At 38.8% G+C, this 13961-nt stretch overlaps 1 protein-coding gene across 1 annotated transcript; it reads right to left on the bottom strand.

Annotated features, from left to right (window-relative positions):
• Positions 1–133: 133 nt before the first annotated feature.
• Positions 134–12505, bottom strand: tgm2b (transglutaminase 2b). The gene is made up of 13 exons (XM_041816068.1): positions 12384–12505; positions 9130–9309; positions 6545–6763; positions 4852–4970; positions 4264–4392; positions 3923–4100; positions 3642–3774; positions 2943–3046; positions 2612–2851; positions 1992–2267; positions 1757–1917; positions 1430–1566; positions 134–968 (listed from the first exon to the last, which is right to left on the bottom strand). Exons 1-13 carry the CDS (start codon positions 12391–12393, stop codon positions 818–820), a joined length of 2037 nt encoding a protein of 678 aa, XP_041672002.1. The 5' UTR covers positions 12394–12505; the 3' UTR covers positions 134–817.
• Positions 12506–13961: the final 1456 nt, after the last annotated feature.

The raw sequence follows: 13961 nt of genomic DNA, 5'->3' as shown, positions 1-13961 counted from the left end.
AACCAGCAGTACAAACCGTGCAGAGCAGTTGTGGAGCTTGTCATGAATAAGAATGATTTGATACATTCATTAAACCACGTACATAAGCTTAAAATAGTATGACGCCTGTCCCAAGCGGGACACAAAGCAGACATTGAAATGAAAAGCTCTTTAATATGAAAAGTGTTTCATTACTATATATATCTATACATGATAGTAGTGATGACAGACATATTTACTCCAGGTGAAGATGTTTTCCATATTCAGAAGAATTTAAGTCAGAACTGTTGGTTAGGAGCTCTAAGTGTTGTCTTACTTGATCTTTTCATGCACATTTTTCTAAACAGCCTATATTCATTGTATTCAAACATCATCAAAGTAAATGTATATCTCCTGCTGTCACATTACCCACAAATAAAAAAAAAAATGTATAAAGGTCGTAGATTGTACATAAACAGTCTAATTGATTTTCACAATAGCACAATAATCAGATCTTTCTGACACCTGTTTTACTTGACATGCTTAAACAGTATAAAAATAGTACATGGTACTAAAAATACAGATCATTACCTAGAATTGAGTGGAAAATATGGGAAATTTATTTTTTTATGTATCGTTTATGCAGACTGGATATGTCTTTCTGAATACAAAGTGCTCTCAGGTCACATATTAAATGTTATAAAATAACAGAAATACTTGGAGCCATCAGTGATATACAGTACATTGAACTACTAAATATATTTAAAAAAAACATCCAAGCTGTGATTAAGCAGGGTCCTTTTTCAGCTAAAAAACAACAATTGAGCTCAAACACTGCAGTGTTATACACTTGAGTATATTATTTTCCAATAATGACATTCCTGTAACCCTTGACATGACACAGCTTGTTGCTGTCAAAGTCAACCACCAGCTTTCTCAGGCCAGAATGGGTGGGAGTGAAGTAGATTTTCACCTTGGCATCTTGCCCTGGTCCCACTGGTGAGCCCAACCTGGAAGATAAATTTAAAGATTATAATTTTGACACACAAAGACGAGAACTAATCACTCTTCTGATTGTATAAATATTTAGAAAATCTATTAATGATGACATGGACTTATGATGGTTTTGGCTTTTAAGAGCGATGATGCAGATTAAGCTGCAGTGTTTTTGGAGAAGAGATCACAAACAAGTATGTCTCAATAATAATTTGGCTCTGTTTTGCTCTTTGTCTATGTCACTGACCAGTTGGACTTATTCTGATAAAACAATGGCACATCCAGACATCGGGACGCTGAGTGACTGCCAGATATAACACATACATAAGAGTGAAGCTTGGAAGAAACATTTCCATTACATAAAATCAATGCTTATAAATATGGAAAAATTCAGCTATTGTGTCTGTGACTTGTTGGTTCTCTATGTGTGTAAAGAATGGTGATTTTTTTCTGTATAGGAAAGGACTCATACAACCTCTCAGAGAGGACACGTCCCCCGGTGAGGTTGGCCCCCTCCACGCTGAAGCAGCAGTCCTCCAGTGGCTCTGGTAGAGGATTTTGGAGGGTGATTTCTGCAGCCAGCTTACGATTCTCCTTCGGTTCACCCAGGATCTGCAGATCACAGACACCTCAGAGCGTTACTCATCAAAGTCACAGTAAAAACAACGCTCATACTTGGGTTGAGCTTCATTTCAAAGGCCTGTTTTTCTTTAAACTTGTAGCAAAAACTGTCAGGACAGGATGTATATGCTATTATCTCCTTGTTTAGTCTACGATGCTTGTTACAGGTCGTTGTACTCACTTTGACTTTGATTTCAGGGTTCTCCAGCACAATGTTTCTCACTGCCAGAACATGCTCTCTGGTGCTGTAATCCAGCAGAAGAGCTGCCAGCCGGATTAAGTTGTCTTCAGTGAGTGCACTGCCATACTTGGAGTAGTTCAGCCTCAGTGGGACTCTCCTCTCTTAAAGAACACACAGAATGAGTTTAACAAAGATAAAAAAACAAACACCTAAAAACTACAGGGGGGGGACCAACCTGCTCCAGGTGAGAGCTCAACATTAAGCAGATCTTTGAAACCACAGTTCTCTCCAAGGAAGCCGCTGTAAGACATAGCACAGGACCCAAACACCAGGCGGCACTTCTTCTCACTCTGGGTGTTGTTGGTTACAACAGCAAACACGTCAAAGTCGCAGCCCTTCCTCATGTCTGATGAGACTTTGATAGTGAGGTGTAGGCCTTGATTTTGCTGCTGCTGAAGCAGCTTGTTTTGGTGGTTGGCCTTCTCAAACGCCACCCGCTCCTCATCTGATCCTAGGGATGTAAAAGGAAGGACATAAATTCCGGTTGTCAAAAGATGTCAAGCTCTTATTACAGTAACAACTGACTTTGTTTACAATATGTGCTCACAGGCTTCTTAGAAGTCAAAATAAAGATGGTTTCAAATAATGTCCAGGGACAAAAGAATGAAAGAATGTCATTGTTTTACACTAAGGTAGCACTTGGCAAGTCTACCTTGAATATTTCTGACAATAATCACATCTAAAAAGCAGCTTGGACTGAATGATGTTGCAGTTGGTAATTCCAGGGTAGATGCACTTCAGGTGAAACTCTTTAAGGGCATGCTCTTGTGATGTTTAGTCTGATTTGCTTTTTACCTTCTGGGTACTTGTACAAATGAGTGATGTCCTCTCTGGCGTCACTGCCCACACTCTTAGTGCTGATCTTCTGGCCCACAAGTGTAGTGGTTGTGACTTTTGATGTGTTGCCATCTGTTTTCTTCATTGTGGTGATGACATCAGCGTTGACCTCAGCAAAGACAAACGGGGCGTCGTACTTCAATGTGAGTTCGCCTTCCTTAATGGCTCTGACAGGGATGGGGCCACAGCAGTACACTCCTAAAAACAGGAAAGAAAAATTATATATGGTGGTTCCACCTTAGTAAGGAAGTCCACATTGGTTAATTCATGAAAGTCAGTGTATTGTTACCTTCACTCTTCTCCTGAGGTGTTGGGTCACTCGCCTGCCAGCCGTTAAAACCAGTCTTAAGATCATGCCTGGTCATCCAGCTCTCCACCCAGCAGTGATAATTCCTAGAAATTACACCACATGTTAATAGCTTCTTTCCACGAGCTTACTTTCCCCACCTCTCAGGCGCATCCATCCATCCATCCATCCATCCATCCATCCATTTTCTTTTGATGTTGGGCTGCAGATGCAGCAGACTAATCAAGTTCACCCACACACCCCTCTCATTTTCCAGCTCCTCCTGAGGGATTTTGTAGCATTCCCAGCCAAATAGGAAACATAACTGAATAAGTGAGTTTTTAGTCTCCCTTCAGTTGGGTGTGCCGAGAAAAACTCCAAAGGAGGCACCCTAATGAGGTACCCAAACCAACCTCAATCTTCTGATCTCATTTTTTCAGTCACTTCCCAAAGATGATGAGATGTCGTGTTGAGACACAAAATCAAAAAAACGAATAGCTTTACCTTGTTTTTCCTTGTTTTGCCTCTAAGAAATCGTCCTCTATAACTCAAAGCTTCTTGCCTTCACTTTAAAAGGAAACCTTACAGTTGTGAAACATCCCTATTTGTATGTTCAATGTTATATTGCATTGTTCCTCTCTCCTCAGTAATGACGAGCCATAACCCAACCTGCTATGGTAGTTTTACAGACACAGAACGTACCAGATCATCTCTCTGGTCTGAACAAGCTCTCCATTTTCATTGATGTAGCGTTCAATCACCAGGTTGTTGTTGGTGTCGTGTGCTGACAGATAGTTGGTGATGACTCTGCAGGGAATGCCAAGTGCCCTAGAAACTAACGGGATAAAAACAACACACATGAGTAAAAGATTGAGAAAAAAGTGTACCATCTTTGTTGCCTCCATATAGAATACGTCTGTTTGTGGCATATCAAGTGTGTTTTTCAGTGATAGGCTACAAAGCTCCACTGTCTGCTATCTCACTTGTGCAGGCCACAGCAGCAAACACCCAGCACTGTCCATAGCGAACAGGCTGACAGGCTTGTGAGTCCCAGTTGCGCAGAATCTCCACACTGCCTTTCCAAAACATGGGGCTGACACCACCTTCATAGCCGTCTGTCCATTTTCCGAGCACTACCCCTTTGTCATCATTACAGTTCACCTAAGGCAAAGAAAATAAGTGTGAATATTTATTTAAACAGCAAATCTTAAGAGTTTTAATTTTTAGTTTGAATTAATTTCATTAGAATCAAACAAACACATCCAGACTTCTTGTAAATAACAGAAAAAAGTACATAGAGAAAGCAAAAAAGAGTATGACTTACCATAGCGCTGAGCACTCTGGAGACATAGATGGGATTTCTCCTCCCTGAGCAGTCTTTGCCAGGATTTTTCAGACATTTAGGATTCATATCCAAAATCCTCAGACACACATCTAGGATTCCACTTTCAAACTGGACAGAAAAACAGGTAATTGTTCAGGTATAGTGTCAAACATGGAAATATAATCAAAACATCACTCCAAGGTTGCAAAACAGGTGCGAAGGCTTTGCTAATTAGATGTGTGGTTCTGTTGTGCTATAAGGCTCAACAGCTGCAGAAGTCATGCACTGTGAATGCCAGGCTAATCAAACCATATCAAATACCATACAAAGACACTCCCCTCTCTTTATCCATCCACTGTCAGATATATAAATACCTCTGTTTATTTCAGTGTCAAATGTTGAGAATTTACTGTGTGTTGGACTTATATAAAACATCATTAATCACTTGATAAATGGCATTCTCTTCTTATCACAGTAAATGTGAATCAAACTCCTCCACTCTGGACTATGCTGGCTCCCCTGGTGGATTACAGTATGTTTGTGGTGTTAGATGAGGCGTGCTGACAATGATAGTGTTGGTTTTGGTACCTGGCCAAAGTTCCACGGAGTTGGTATGGGATGTTTGTAGCTGCCTCGAAAGATGATGCCATCCTGAGATAACACATACTCTGCCAGACTCTGCTCATTGTCCATGTATACTGTATCGCCTGTTGCCAAGAGACACCAAAACAATGTGATGAATGTCCATTGTTCATCCATGTACATTTTCTAAGTGGAATATGACTAAGACAGCTATTTTCACCCTGTAGGAGCTGGAGTTCACTCTTTAGATTTTTGTGGAAATTTAGGTCTCTGATGGTTCCTAGTTGAAAGTAAGGTCAGAACCATTCTCATATCCGTATGTTCACTGACAAGCTAATACAAGAAGCTGGTTGGCAAAGCTTAGCATAAAGACTAGAAATGATAAAACTGCTAGCCTGACTGTCCAAGGCTGAAGGTTAACTTGTTCTTTTACTGTGCGTTTGAATCCACTAGCAGCTGCTTAGGGGGCACACCAGAGAGCTCAGGCCGTGTACAGTTAGAGGACAGGATGCAACCTATAGTCATGATAACACTTGAGGAGGAAACTATGCCTATTCTGAGATCTGTAACTGATAAAACTGCCAGCTCTGGCCATTGATGACTGGTGGACGGAAAACACCACCAGCATTGGGCACCACTCTGTTGTCCAAAAGGAATGAAATAAATCCCAATATAATACTCAAATGCATAAGGGAATATGTGTCATAGTTTTGGCTAAAAACAGCCTTTCTCGTCCCTCAAGGGGGACCATGTGTCTACATTTATTACACAGGTAACAGACAACAATTAGCAACGTTGTATTAATAATGCCATCCCACACTCTTGTAGAGTTATCCATACAGACACTGTTAAGCAACAACCTAAAACTGATGACCTGAGCCATCAAACCTGAACAACCTAAGACTGTGCCCATGAAAGCAAGGTAAGTATTAAACTGTGGGCTGACTGTAATGCATCCCTATTCTCCAACCTACTCATTTATGTTTCAATATGTTTAATGTTACCTCTGAAATGAATCTTATCTGTCATTAGCTGTTTAAAAAGGTATTTTTGTTGCGGTGGAGTAGAAATGACACATCATACAGGTTTGGATAATCACTGCCTCGGTATATAAACCTATTTTTAAAACCTTTTGCCCTTGCTGTCACATCCTGATCACATCTCCTCTACTTCTACACTGTCCCCTACTGCTTATGGGAATTCTGCATCTTGTGACTGCATAGCACCTATGCATTTATGCAACAGATTACACCTTTTTTTCCTCAATAATAAAACATTTACTGTAAAAAATGAATAAAAAGCTGTAAAGGAAGAATTTTCCTCGTTCACATAGAGCAAGACTCACTCTTCCCCCTGGTTTCAGCCTTGAGGCTGAGCTATGCTAACTGGCTGCTTGCTGTGATATAAAACTTCAGGAAAAATCATATCAGAGTTTCAATGAACTAATCCTACTCTAAGCTATATACATAAGTAAGCTCTTAGTGAATAATCATACTTTTTAAATGCAAAAATAACACAATGAATATCATCAAACTTAAATATCACCGTTGCTTTATATAAACCTTTCCGAATTGCTCCTGGACATTTCCTGTTATAAACCCTCTCACAAGTGAAACATGATCATCAAAGCATTACACGGTTTAAGACTTCTACATGTAATCCCCGGCACGACAGCTTGACATATGGTCTGTTTACTCACCTGGGCACCAGGGGTTAAAGAGCAGGATAAACTCAATCCGCCCTGACTGCCCCAGGGTCAGGGTGTAGCGGCCTATGGGTGCATCAGGGGCAGAGCAGACAGACAGGGCCACCATGTCCCCAGGGGGACTAGTGATCGTAGCACTCCAGCAGGAAGTGTCAATGTGGTCGGAGAGACCAAAGGAGGCCCTTGTGCCATATATCTCAGAGGGTTGGGGACCTGCATAGAACAGAGAATATAGCTAGTGTCTCAGGACTTCATGTGAACAATTGCTTTGAAACTTGAGTGCCTAAAGAATGCAAAAACTCACAAGGGACATTTTTGGTTGTGCCCAAATTTAGTTCATACATCTCTGGAATCTCATCTCTTGCATGGACTGTGTAATGTGCTTAATTATGACCAAACTGAATCGCAGTCCCCTGAGATACAGTGCAAATGTGAATTCTGGTAAGTTACATAAATGTTTCTCTTTTGTCCACAGACTAAATTCTTTCACATCTTTCACTCAGCACAGCCAACTAAACCAAAGTTAGTTGGATCCATCACTTCCTTCTCACTGGGTGGGATTAGGGGTCCTCCTTTAATCCATTAAACCATACTTGACTCTAAAAGGTTGATAATGTTATCTATGATTATACACATGCTTTCCTGTTGTAAAGCATCACTTCCTGTTAAAACAGTTGGATATTAGTGGGAGTTAAAGCTGTGTTATCACACTCAGCAGGAACGCTTCATACAAATATGACATGAGAAGTAAATACAGATGTTTTTCTATAGTTTCTGAAGGCGTGTGTGTTAAAACAGTATCTGAGTCCACTAAAATACCATTCACAGCAGCATGCTCATTTAAAAATCCAGTAGCAGTATCAGTGACAAAAGAAAATAACTTTGGTTTTCTTTCCACCACCCTTACCGCTCCTTTCCCCTCTCATCTTTGAAATAACAATAGGTAGCAAAGAGCATTAAGGTCAGCTCAAGAAACACACTCATTCCAGCAGGATGACCCAACTTTCCGGACTGAAAGGAAGCAACCACAATATTTTCCTTAACCCCTGCTCTTAATAGGATCATAATATCGCATTTTTTATATGATGACAGTTGGGTTCATTCACTTTTCTGGCTGTTTGGCTGCCCTGGAAAGGTCAGTAACTTTAACAGTGAAATTCATTAATTACTATTTGAAATATCTAGTTTTAAGTATCTAGTTAAGCACATGAATTCTTCATATGTTTTGTTCAGAAACCCATATAGTGTAGGTGAAAATGTCAAACGGATGGTGTCAGCTTAGCTCAGATGATAAAACAGGCACTCCTTGTGCTGAAGCTACAGTCCTCATTACACTGATCACGAGCTCATCTCCTGATCCGAACAATGGTTGGTGCATATCATCCCCTTATCTTCTTCCGGGGCTTCCCCCAGTTCATTTACAACATGTAGAATTTTGCTCTCAAATTTTTATATAAATTTTGAAAAGAACTACTCCTACATTATCTATGTTTTTTAGTTGAGGTTTTACATTATCTAAAATATTTCCAACAGTTTTCAGAAACAGAAATTCTTATTCTTAGTGTAATAATTGTAACGGGAGGTGTCTCCTTGCGGTGGCTGCAAGTTCAATTGTCCATGCTCAGCCCTGAGAAGCTGTTAAAAGGGTCCTTCAAGGTTCACACTGCAAGAGATCCCAGCATGCTTTGTGAGCAGCATCACAAACCCAGATGAACACTATTTCCTTTTTTTACCAGTATGTCAAATTCGTTAATGTAATTAAACATTGGTTGACTGTTTGGTATAAACACCTTATGAAGAGCCATTTTAATGAACAGAGTTCTAAATTCAAATAACTTAAAAGTGGAGATAGGCAGAGGTAAGCTGGTCTCTATTTGTCATATTGTAATATTATCTTGATAGAGAGCCCCCTAGTGGCAGGATTTTCATACTGTGCCTTGAAATGAGGAGAGATGGCAGATATTTTATCTAGGGGTTCTCCAAGAAGTTGAGAAAACACTTTTTTTCCTGCAATCAAGACAAAACTTTGTGGTTGTAATTCATTTCTGTAAAGATGAAACACAGCCATTGACCAGGTATATAAAAAGAAATCAGCTACTTCATAAGTAACGCTCACATTGCTGCAAAATCTGATCTGCTATTTCTAACACTGTCATTTTAAAAACGAATGGTTTCATGGAAGTCTCATTAGAGGTCTGTTCTTACTTTTTTAAACACTTAAGACTTTCTGAGTTTAAAAGGAAGCCACAAGCCTAAAATGCCAAACATAAAAAAATATATCGAGTGATTAGTCTTAAGTAGATTAGTTTCATGTTTTTGCTGCAAAGGAGCATTTTTACTTTAAAATTACTTTATTGCAAGTTGATACACTGTTGTAGGGAATCTAAATACACAAGAAAAAATAGCTGCAACTTGTTAACCCAACTTTTTTTTAAAGTCAACAACAGGGGAAAAAAGTAGCCGACTGTAATTAAATGACCAGTCAGTTGTTTTCTTTATTTTCCACTTGACAGTCTTTATCTACAGAATAAAGACCAAAAATATCTTTGTAAAAAGAGGCTGTAAAGAGTCATTAGTACCTGTTTCTGCAACAAAGTCAAGAGAGCTGAATCCTGGTTGGTATTGTCCGGAGTGAAGGTACAGGCTGATTGTGAACGGCTGGCCTCTCCTCACAATGAGACGATCTATGCCGTTAAGATCAGTGCGGTGGTCCATGTTGTTGAACTCACACTCGAGGTTCCAACGGTCGATGTTCAGAGCTTTGGAGGAGATAAAAGCATTAAAAAACACAACCTTCCAACTTTCAAAGAAAAACATAATTCTATAAAAGAGGAGCTAATGACACATCTCTGACTTTAACAAAAATCATGTTATAGACAAAGAATAAACTTTATTCTAACATTAACGAATGTCTTGGATTTATAATATGGATTACAAGCCTACAATACTTGACTTAATCAAGGAAAGATTATCCTTTTTATTCTAAAGAACAGCTGTATAAAAGGTACAAAAACATTAAAGAGTATAATATGACTGATGATAATAGGCCATTATCATTAAAGCCCTGAGAACATACATCTGTATTTCAAGCTCTCCAGATGTATTCTTGGTTCTAGATTTAATTTAACAAGACACAAGTGTGTAAATTTATGTGGCACCTCAAATGCTATTAAACTGACATGTTACAGAGCACACTGTAAAATTTACAGCAGTGTATATGATGTAGGATATTCAAAAGAATCTACAAGGTCCCAAGATTACAATGAACTCCTTTAATGGCTGACTTGTGGTAAATAAAGCATCAGGCTCTGGTTTACTGGAGTCCAGTTTTCTTCATGCAGTGGCTATAAATGTGTTTAATATATTTAGCTAGTTAGCACAAACAACCCTTATATTTCCTTCATTTTCCAGAGTAATTAAAGCACAAGGAGCAGCGTCAAATGTTCATGTAGATTTGTTTACAAACTCATTGAGCTATTTGGAAGTTATTACAAATTTTGTGGAAGAAAACTGAGCTCACACAGTCGTTCATTATTAGATAATTCTGTTTCACTGGGCTTTCTGAGTGCATTTAGCAGGAGGTAAACAGACAGAAAGTCACTCCCTGTGAAGTGTGCAAACACACAACCACACCTTCTCTCAGGGGCAAGTTATGACTAAAGAAACCCACCCTCTGATTTCCTGTTAGTAGAAAAAATTAGGGTCCCCTCTAACAATGCATCCATGGTCCTCAGTGTGACCAACAACGTCTTAAGCTTCATGACACGTTAAGGGGTTAACCTCTCATTAATTATTTCTCCTTCATGTTTAGGAAAGCACTGGAAACAAGCATGGGGTGCTGTGTCAAGACCTGGATGGACTTGAGGGAGCAAAGACTAAGCTGCAAAGACTTCCTGCTGTTTCACATGAAGCCCACTGTGCATCTGGACTTCTCTGATCTTTACAGTGATCTTGACCCCTGTCCTGTTACTAATTTAGCACATGCAAGTGTAACTAATTGGGTCAAATGCCTTAAAGATGATAACTCTACCTATTTTGGGGCAGCTGCAGATTGTAGTCAGAGAGCTTTGCTGTTTAGTCTGAGGGTGCTTTGGCAATTATTCAACTCAAATTTTATCAGTGCATAAGCTGAATAAATATCAGCTTTTCACAGGCACACAGCTGCAATTAAATAGTCCGTTAGAAAGAAACTGAAAACTCAGGTCCAAGAAATTCCTTTCAGTCTCACTGTTTCTCTTTGAAAAGTGTTTTATAGACTCTCCCATGAAAGGTGACAAAGTCCAGTAAAATGACTCCTGATCTTAAAGAATATGAAAACAATTATTGAGAGTAACTTTACAACTGAAGGCTGATGGAAAACACATTAATGGTGCAGATTTAAGCTCTCGTCATCTATACTGCTGCAGTCTGAAGCCTTTTTGTGGTTTCAAAAGTGACACAAAATAAATTCAACTTAGATTTTATTCCAAAACCACAGTGCAGCAGCATGTGTTGCGTCGTGTGAAGCTGTTATGGTATCGCAGATGGTCTGCATGTGTGCTCTAAAGCGTAACATAATGCATTCACTTGCAGCTTTTTTCAGCACAATTCCCTACTAGAGAATGAATGGGCAAAGATTCCTCAGCCTTGACCCTGACTTTCTCACTTAACCTCGCATACTACACACCCCTACGTCAGCCTTCAAGCCGTGGCCCACACTGTGGATGATTGTCTAAGTAAGCGGCAATGAAGCCAGCATTAGCCTTTTAAGGAAATCTAAATAAAATCTAGTTGTTTTTGAGGCGAGAAGCCGGTACAGTAAACATCATTTTAGTCCTTTTGGAAAAATAAACATGAGTCACTTCTGAGGTGAAAGGAGTTTCAGTCTTGTAGGTAATGCTCATCCTGACTTCACTGAGTCATCATGGACACCTTACATTTCAATTAAATGGTCTTTATATGTCAAAATATTTTTTCAACTAAAGATTTGCTTTGTTATAGCGTGCAGCATCACCAGTTAAAGTCTTATTAACACTCTGTACAAAGAGTAAATACACCAATACATTTTTAAACTAACATTAGAGTAATGGGCCCAAACACACCTGAAAGTTTAAACTTCAGGCTTCTCATCTTTGGATATAACTATTGAATTCTTCAGAGGTGATCTCATGCCAACATTGATTTTTGACTGCTTTGGTCAGACTTGAATGTTTCTACAAAGAATGTTTGAAAAGCTCCCTGTGTGCCTGTAAATGCAGCAACAGTTTACAAGTGGAGGCTCCAGCTGCTCTCAGCTGCTTTTATGCATGTCAAAGGTCTGAGAGCAGCAATCATGTTCTCAGGGAACAAGGTTAAACATTTTTTGGATGCGTCTGCTTTCACATCTCTGGTGAAAGCGTGCCTCACAGTTACTCCTGCAGCACTAAAACCAAACTACAGCGTGAAGGCATGAGCACACTTAATATACATAATATGTGCAGTGTGGTAGGTTACAGCACTGCCCTTGGCTAAGTGAAAGTTTGCCTTTTTAAGTAATTAAAACACCTGGAAGTAAGTGACGAAAATACCCGCCAAAGCAAGAAAGCACAGGAAAATAATTCAGTTTGAAGTATCATAAACAGTAAAAGCCCATATAAGGAAATATGTGAAAGAAAACATCAAACAAAAATACTCTCGTGAGCTAACTGGCCAAATAAATCCATCATGAAGAAGCCTGTAAGACTTTTTCAGCCATTAAGCTAGCTGTTAACCGTTCAGCAATTATTCTATTTAATGAAAATTTGGTTACACTTGTAATTAAAATATTTAAAGAAGTAAAAAAAATATGTTAAAATACGGAGATATTAAAGCTTACCTTGAGCCATGTCTGCTGCCCTTTTCTTCGTTTAAAATGACTAAGTAACAGAGGAGAGAGTTGTATTGAGGTTCTCCACTGAGTTATCTTGGTCTTATTTGTAGTCCTCCTCGTGCCAGTCAGTCTGGCAGTGGGCGTGACGCGACCCTCCCCTAACCGCGAGTGTTCACGTGCACGTGAGCGCGCGCACACCTTGTTGTAGCACCCTACACCTCCTCCTGTGATTCATAACATACTGTACGTCAGAAAAGTGATGTTTGTAAGTGCGTGGTTTCCAAAGAATAATCTGCTCCTTGTAACTTTTTGACCTTAGATTATAAAGTCAGACAGTAGCTACTGTAAACCCTATGGAGTGTTTCTATAGCCATAGACTGTTCTTATGAATGATAATGGGTGGACATACATATGCTTTACAATAGCACTAAGATAACAAAGGAATACTAGCTCTTCATATCTTTGCATTCCAGTAAGTTGAGTTATCTAAAATAGTTAAGAATAAGGACTATTTTAGCCTTCTAGTATCTACCTAATTTTGTTAGACAACAATAATGATAATAATGATAAAATAATAATATCAGACCTCAATGACTGTAATTTTTTATTCCCATTCTGATACACTGTTGGCATTAATACTCACTGAGTGCACTTTTCTCCTAGGACTGTGTTACTGCTGTAAACTTAAGTCCCTATATGTAGGTATTTACACTTGATTATTTACATCTGAAAAACTGCATGACCTAAGGGTTAGGGTCACTGCAAGAGCAGGATGTACAGAACTAAGGAGAGAAATTCTTACACAATGTTGACTTTCTATATTTCAGTGTTTTCCCATCATAGAAGTACATCCTTTAACATGATCACATCAGCTCTCAATCACACGTACATTTAAGAATGTAGCAGCGTTTATCATCTATTTAACTCCAGCTCTCACTCATGGAATCCTTTTCAAGTAAAGATATAGACATTCCTTTTCAGTCACATGTGGGCATGTACACTTTCCATGTTCACTTTAGTGGTACAACAAGTGTACATGCCCACATATATATATATATATATATATATATATATATATATACACACATATATACATATTTTACCATTAAAGTGGTTAATTTATTTTTAAAAATATATGTTCACTTTCGAACAAGAGTAAAAGCAACAACATGTCTCTAAGTATTTGCCTGTTTATTTGAAATGAGTTGCAAATGTCAGGTGAATGCAGCCTTATATGTCATTGACCCATAATTTACTCTTTGAGCATCATTTATCAACTTTTGTACCTAAATAAATTGCATTGATACTTCATTCATCATGAGCTGAATATGTAAAGCAAGGATTGCACAGTGTCAAAAGACTAAAAATTATACATTTTCAAACCAACTTTGTAAATTTATTTCAGTTCAGTTGCTATATTTTTTCCCCCCTTCTTAGGAGAAAGATTACTCCAGCACTCCTCCCAAGTTCAATATCAAGTTTTGACAATGATGACAAGCATTGACAAGTGATCTGCTGTAGTCAGTAATGAACTTATGACGTAACAATGTTGTCTGAAGTCAGGATGAAGCCAGCCATTAGTTT

This window comes from Cheilinus undulatus, linkage group 3 (assembly GCF_018320785.1).
Source record: "Cheilinus undulatus linkage group 3, ASM1832078v1, whole genome shotgun sequence".
Taxonomy (NCBI): domain Eukaryota; kingdom Metazoa; phylum Chordata; class Actinopteri; order Labriformes; family Labridae; genus Cheilinus; species Cheilinus undulatus.
Note: the sequence above shows the minus strand (reverse complement) of the source record. Positions and strands in the feature narration are given on the sequence as shown.

What these genes read in the sequence shown, in the direction of transcription:
- tgm2b (XM_041816068.1), bottom strand. An exon ending in CTCCGTGGAACTTTGGCCAG is followed by an intron (nt 4,393 to 4,851) that starts GTACCAAAACCA and finishes TTTTCTGTCCAG; the next exon opens with TTTGAAAGTGGAATCCTAGA. An exon ending in CCAGAGTGCTCAGCGCTATG is followed by an intron (nt 4,101 to 4,263) that starts GTAAGTCATACT and finishes TCTTTGCCTTAG; the next exon opens with GTGAACTGTAATGATGACAA.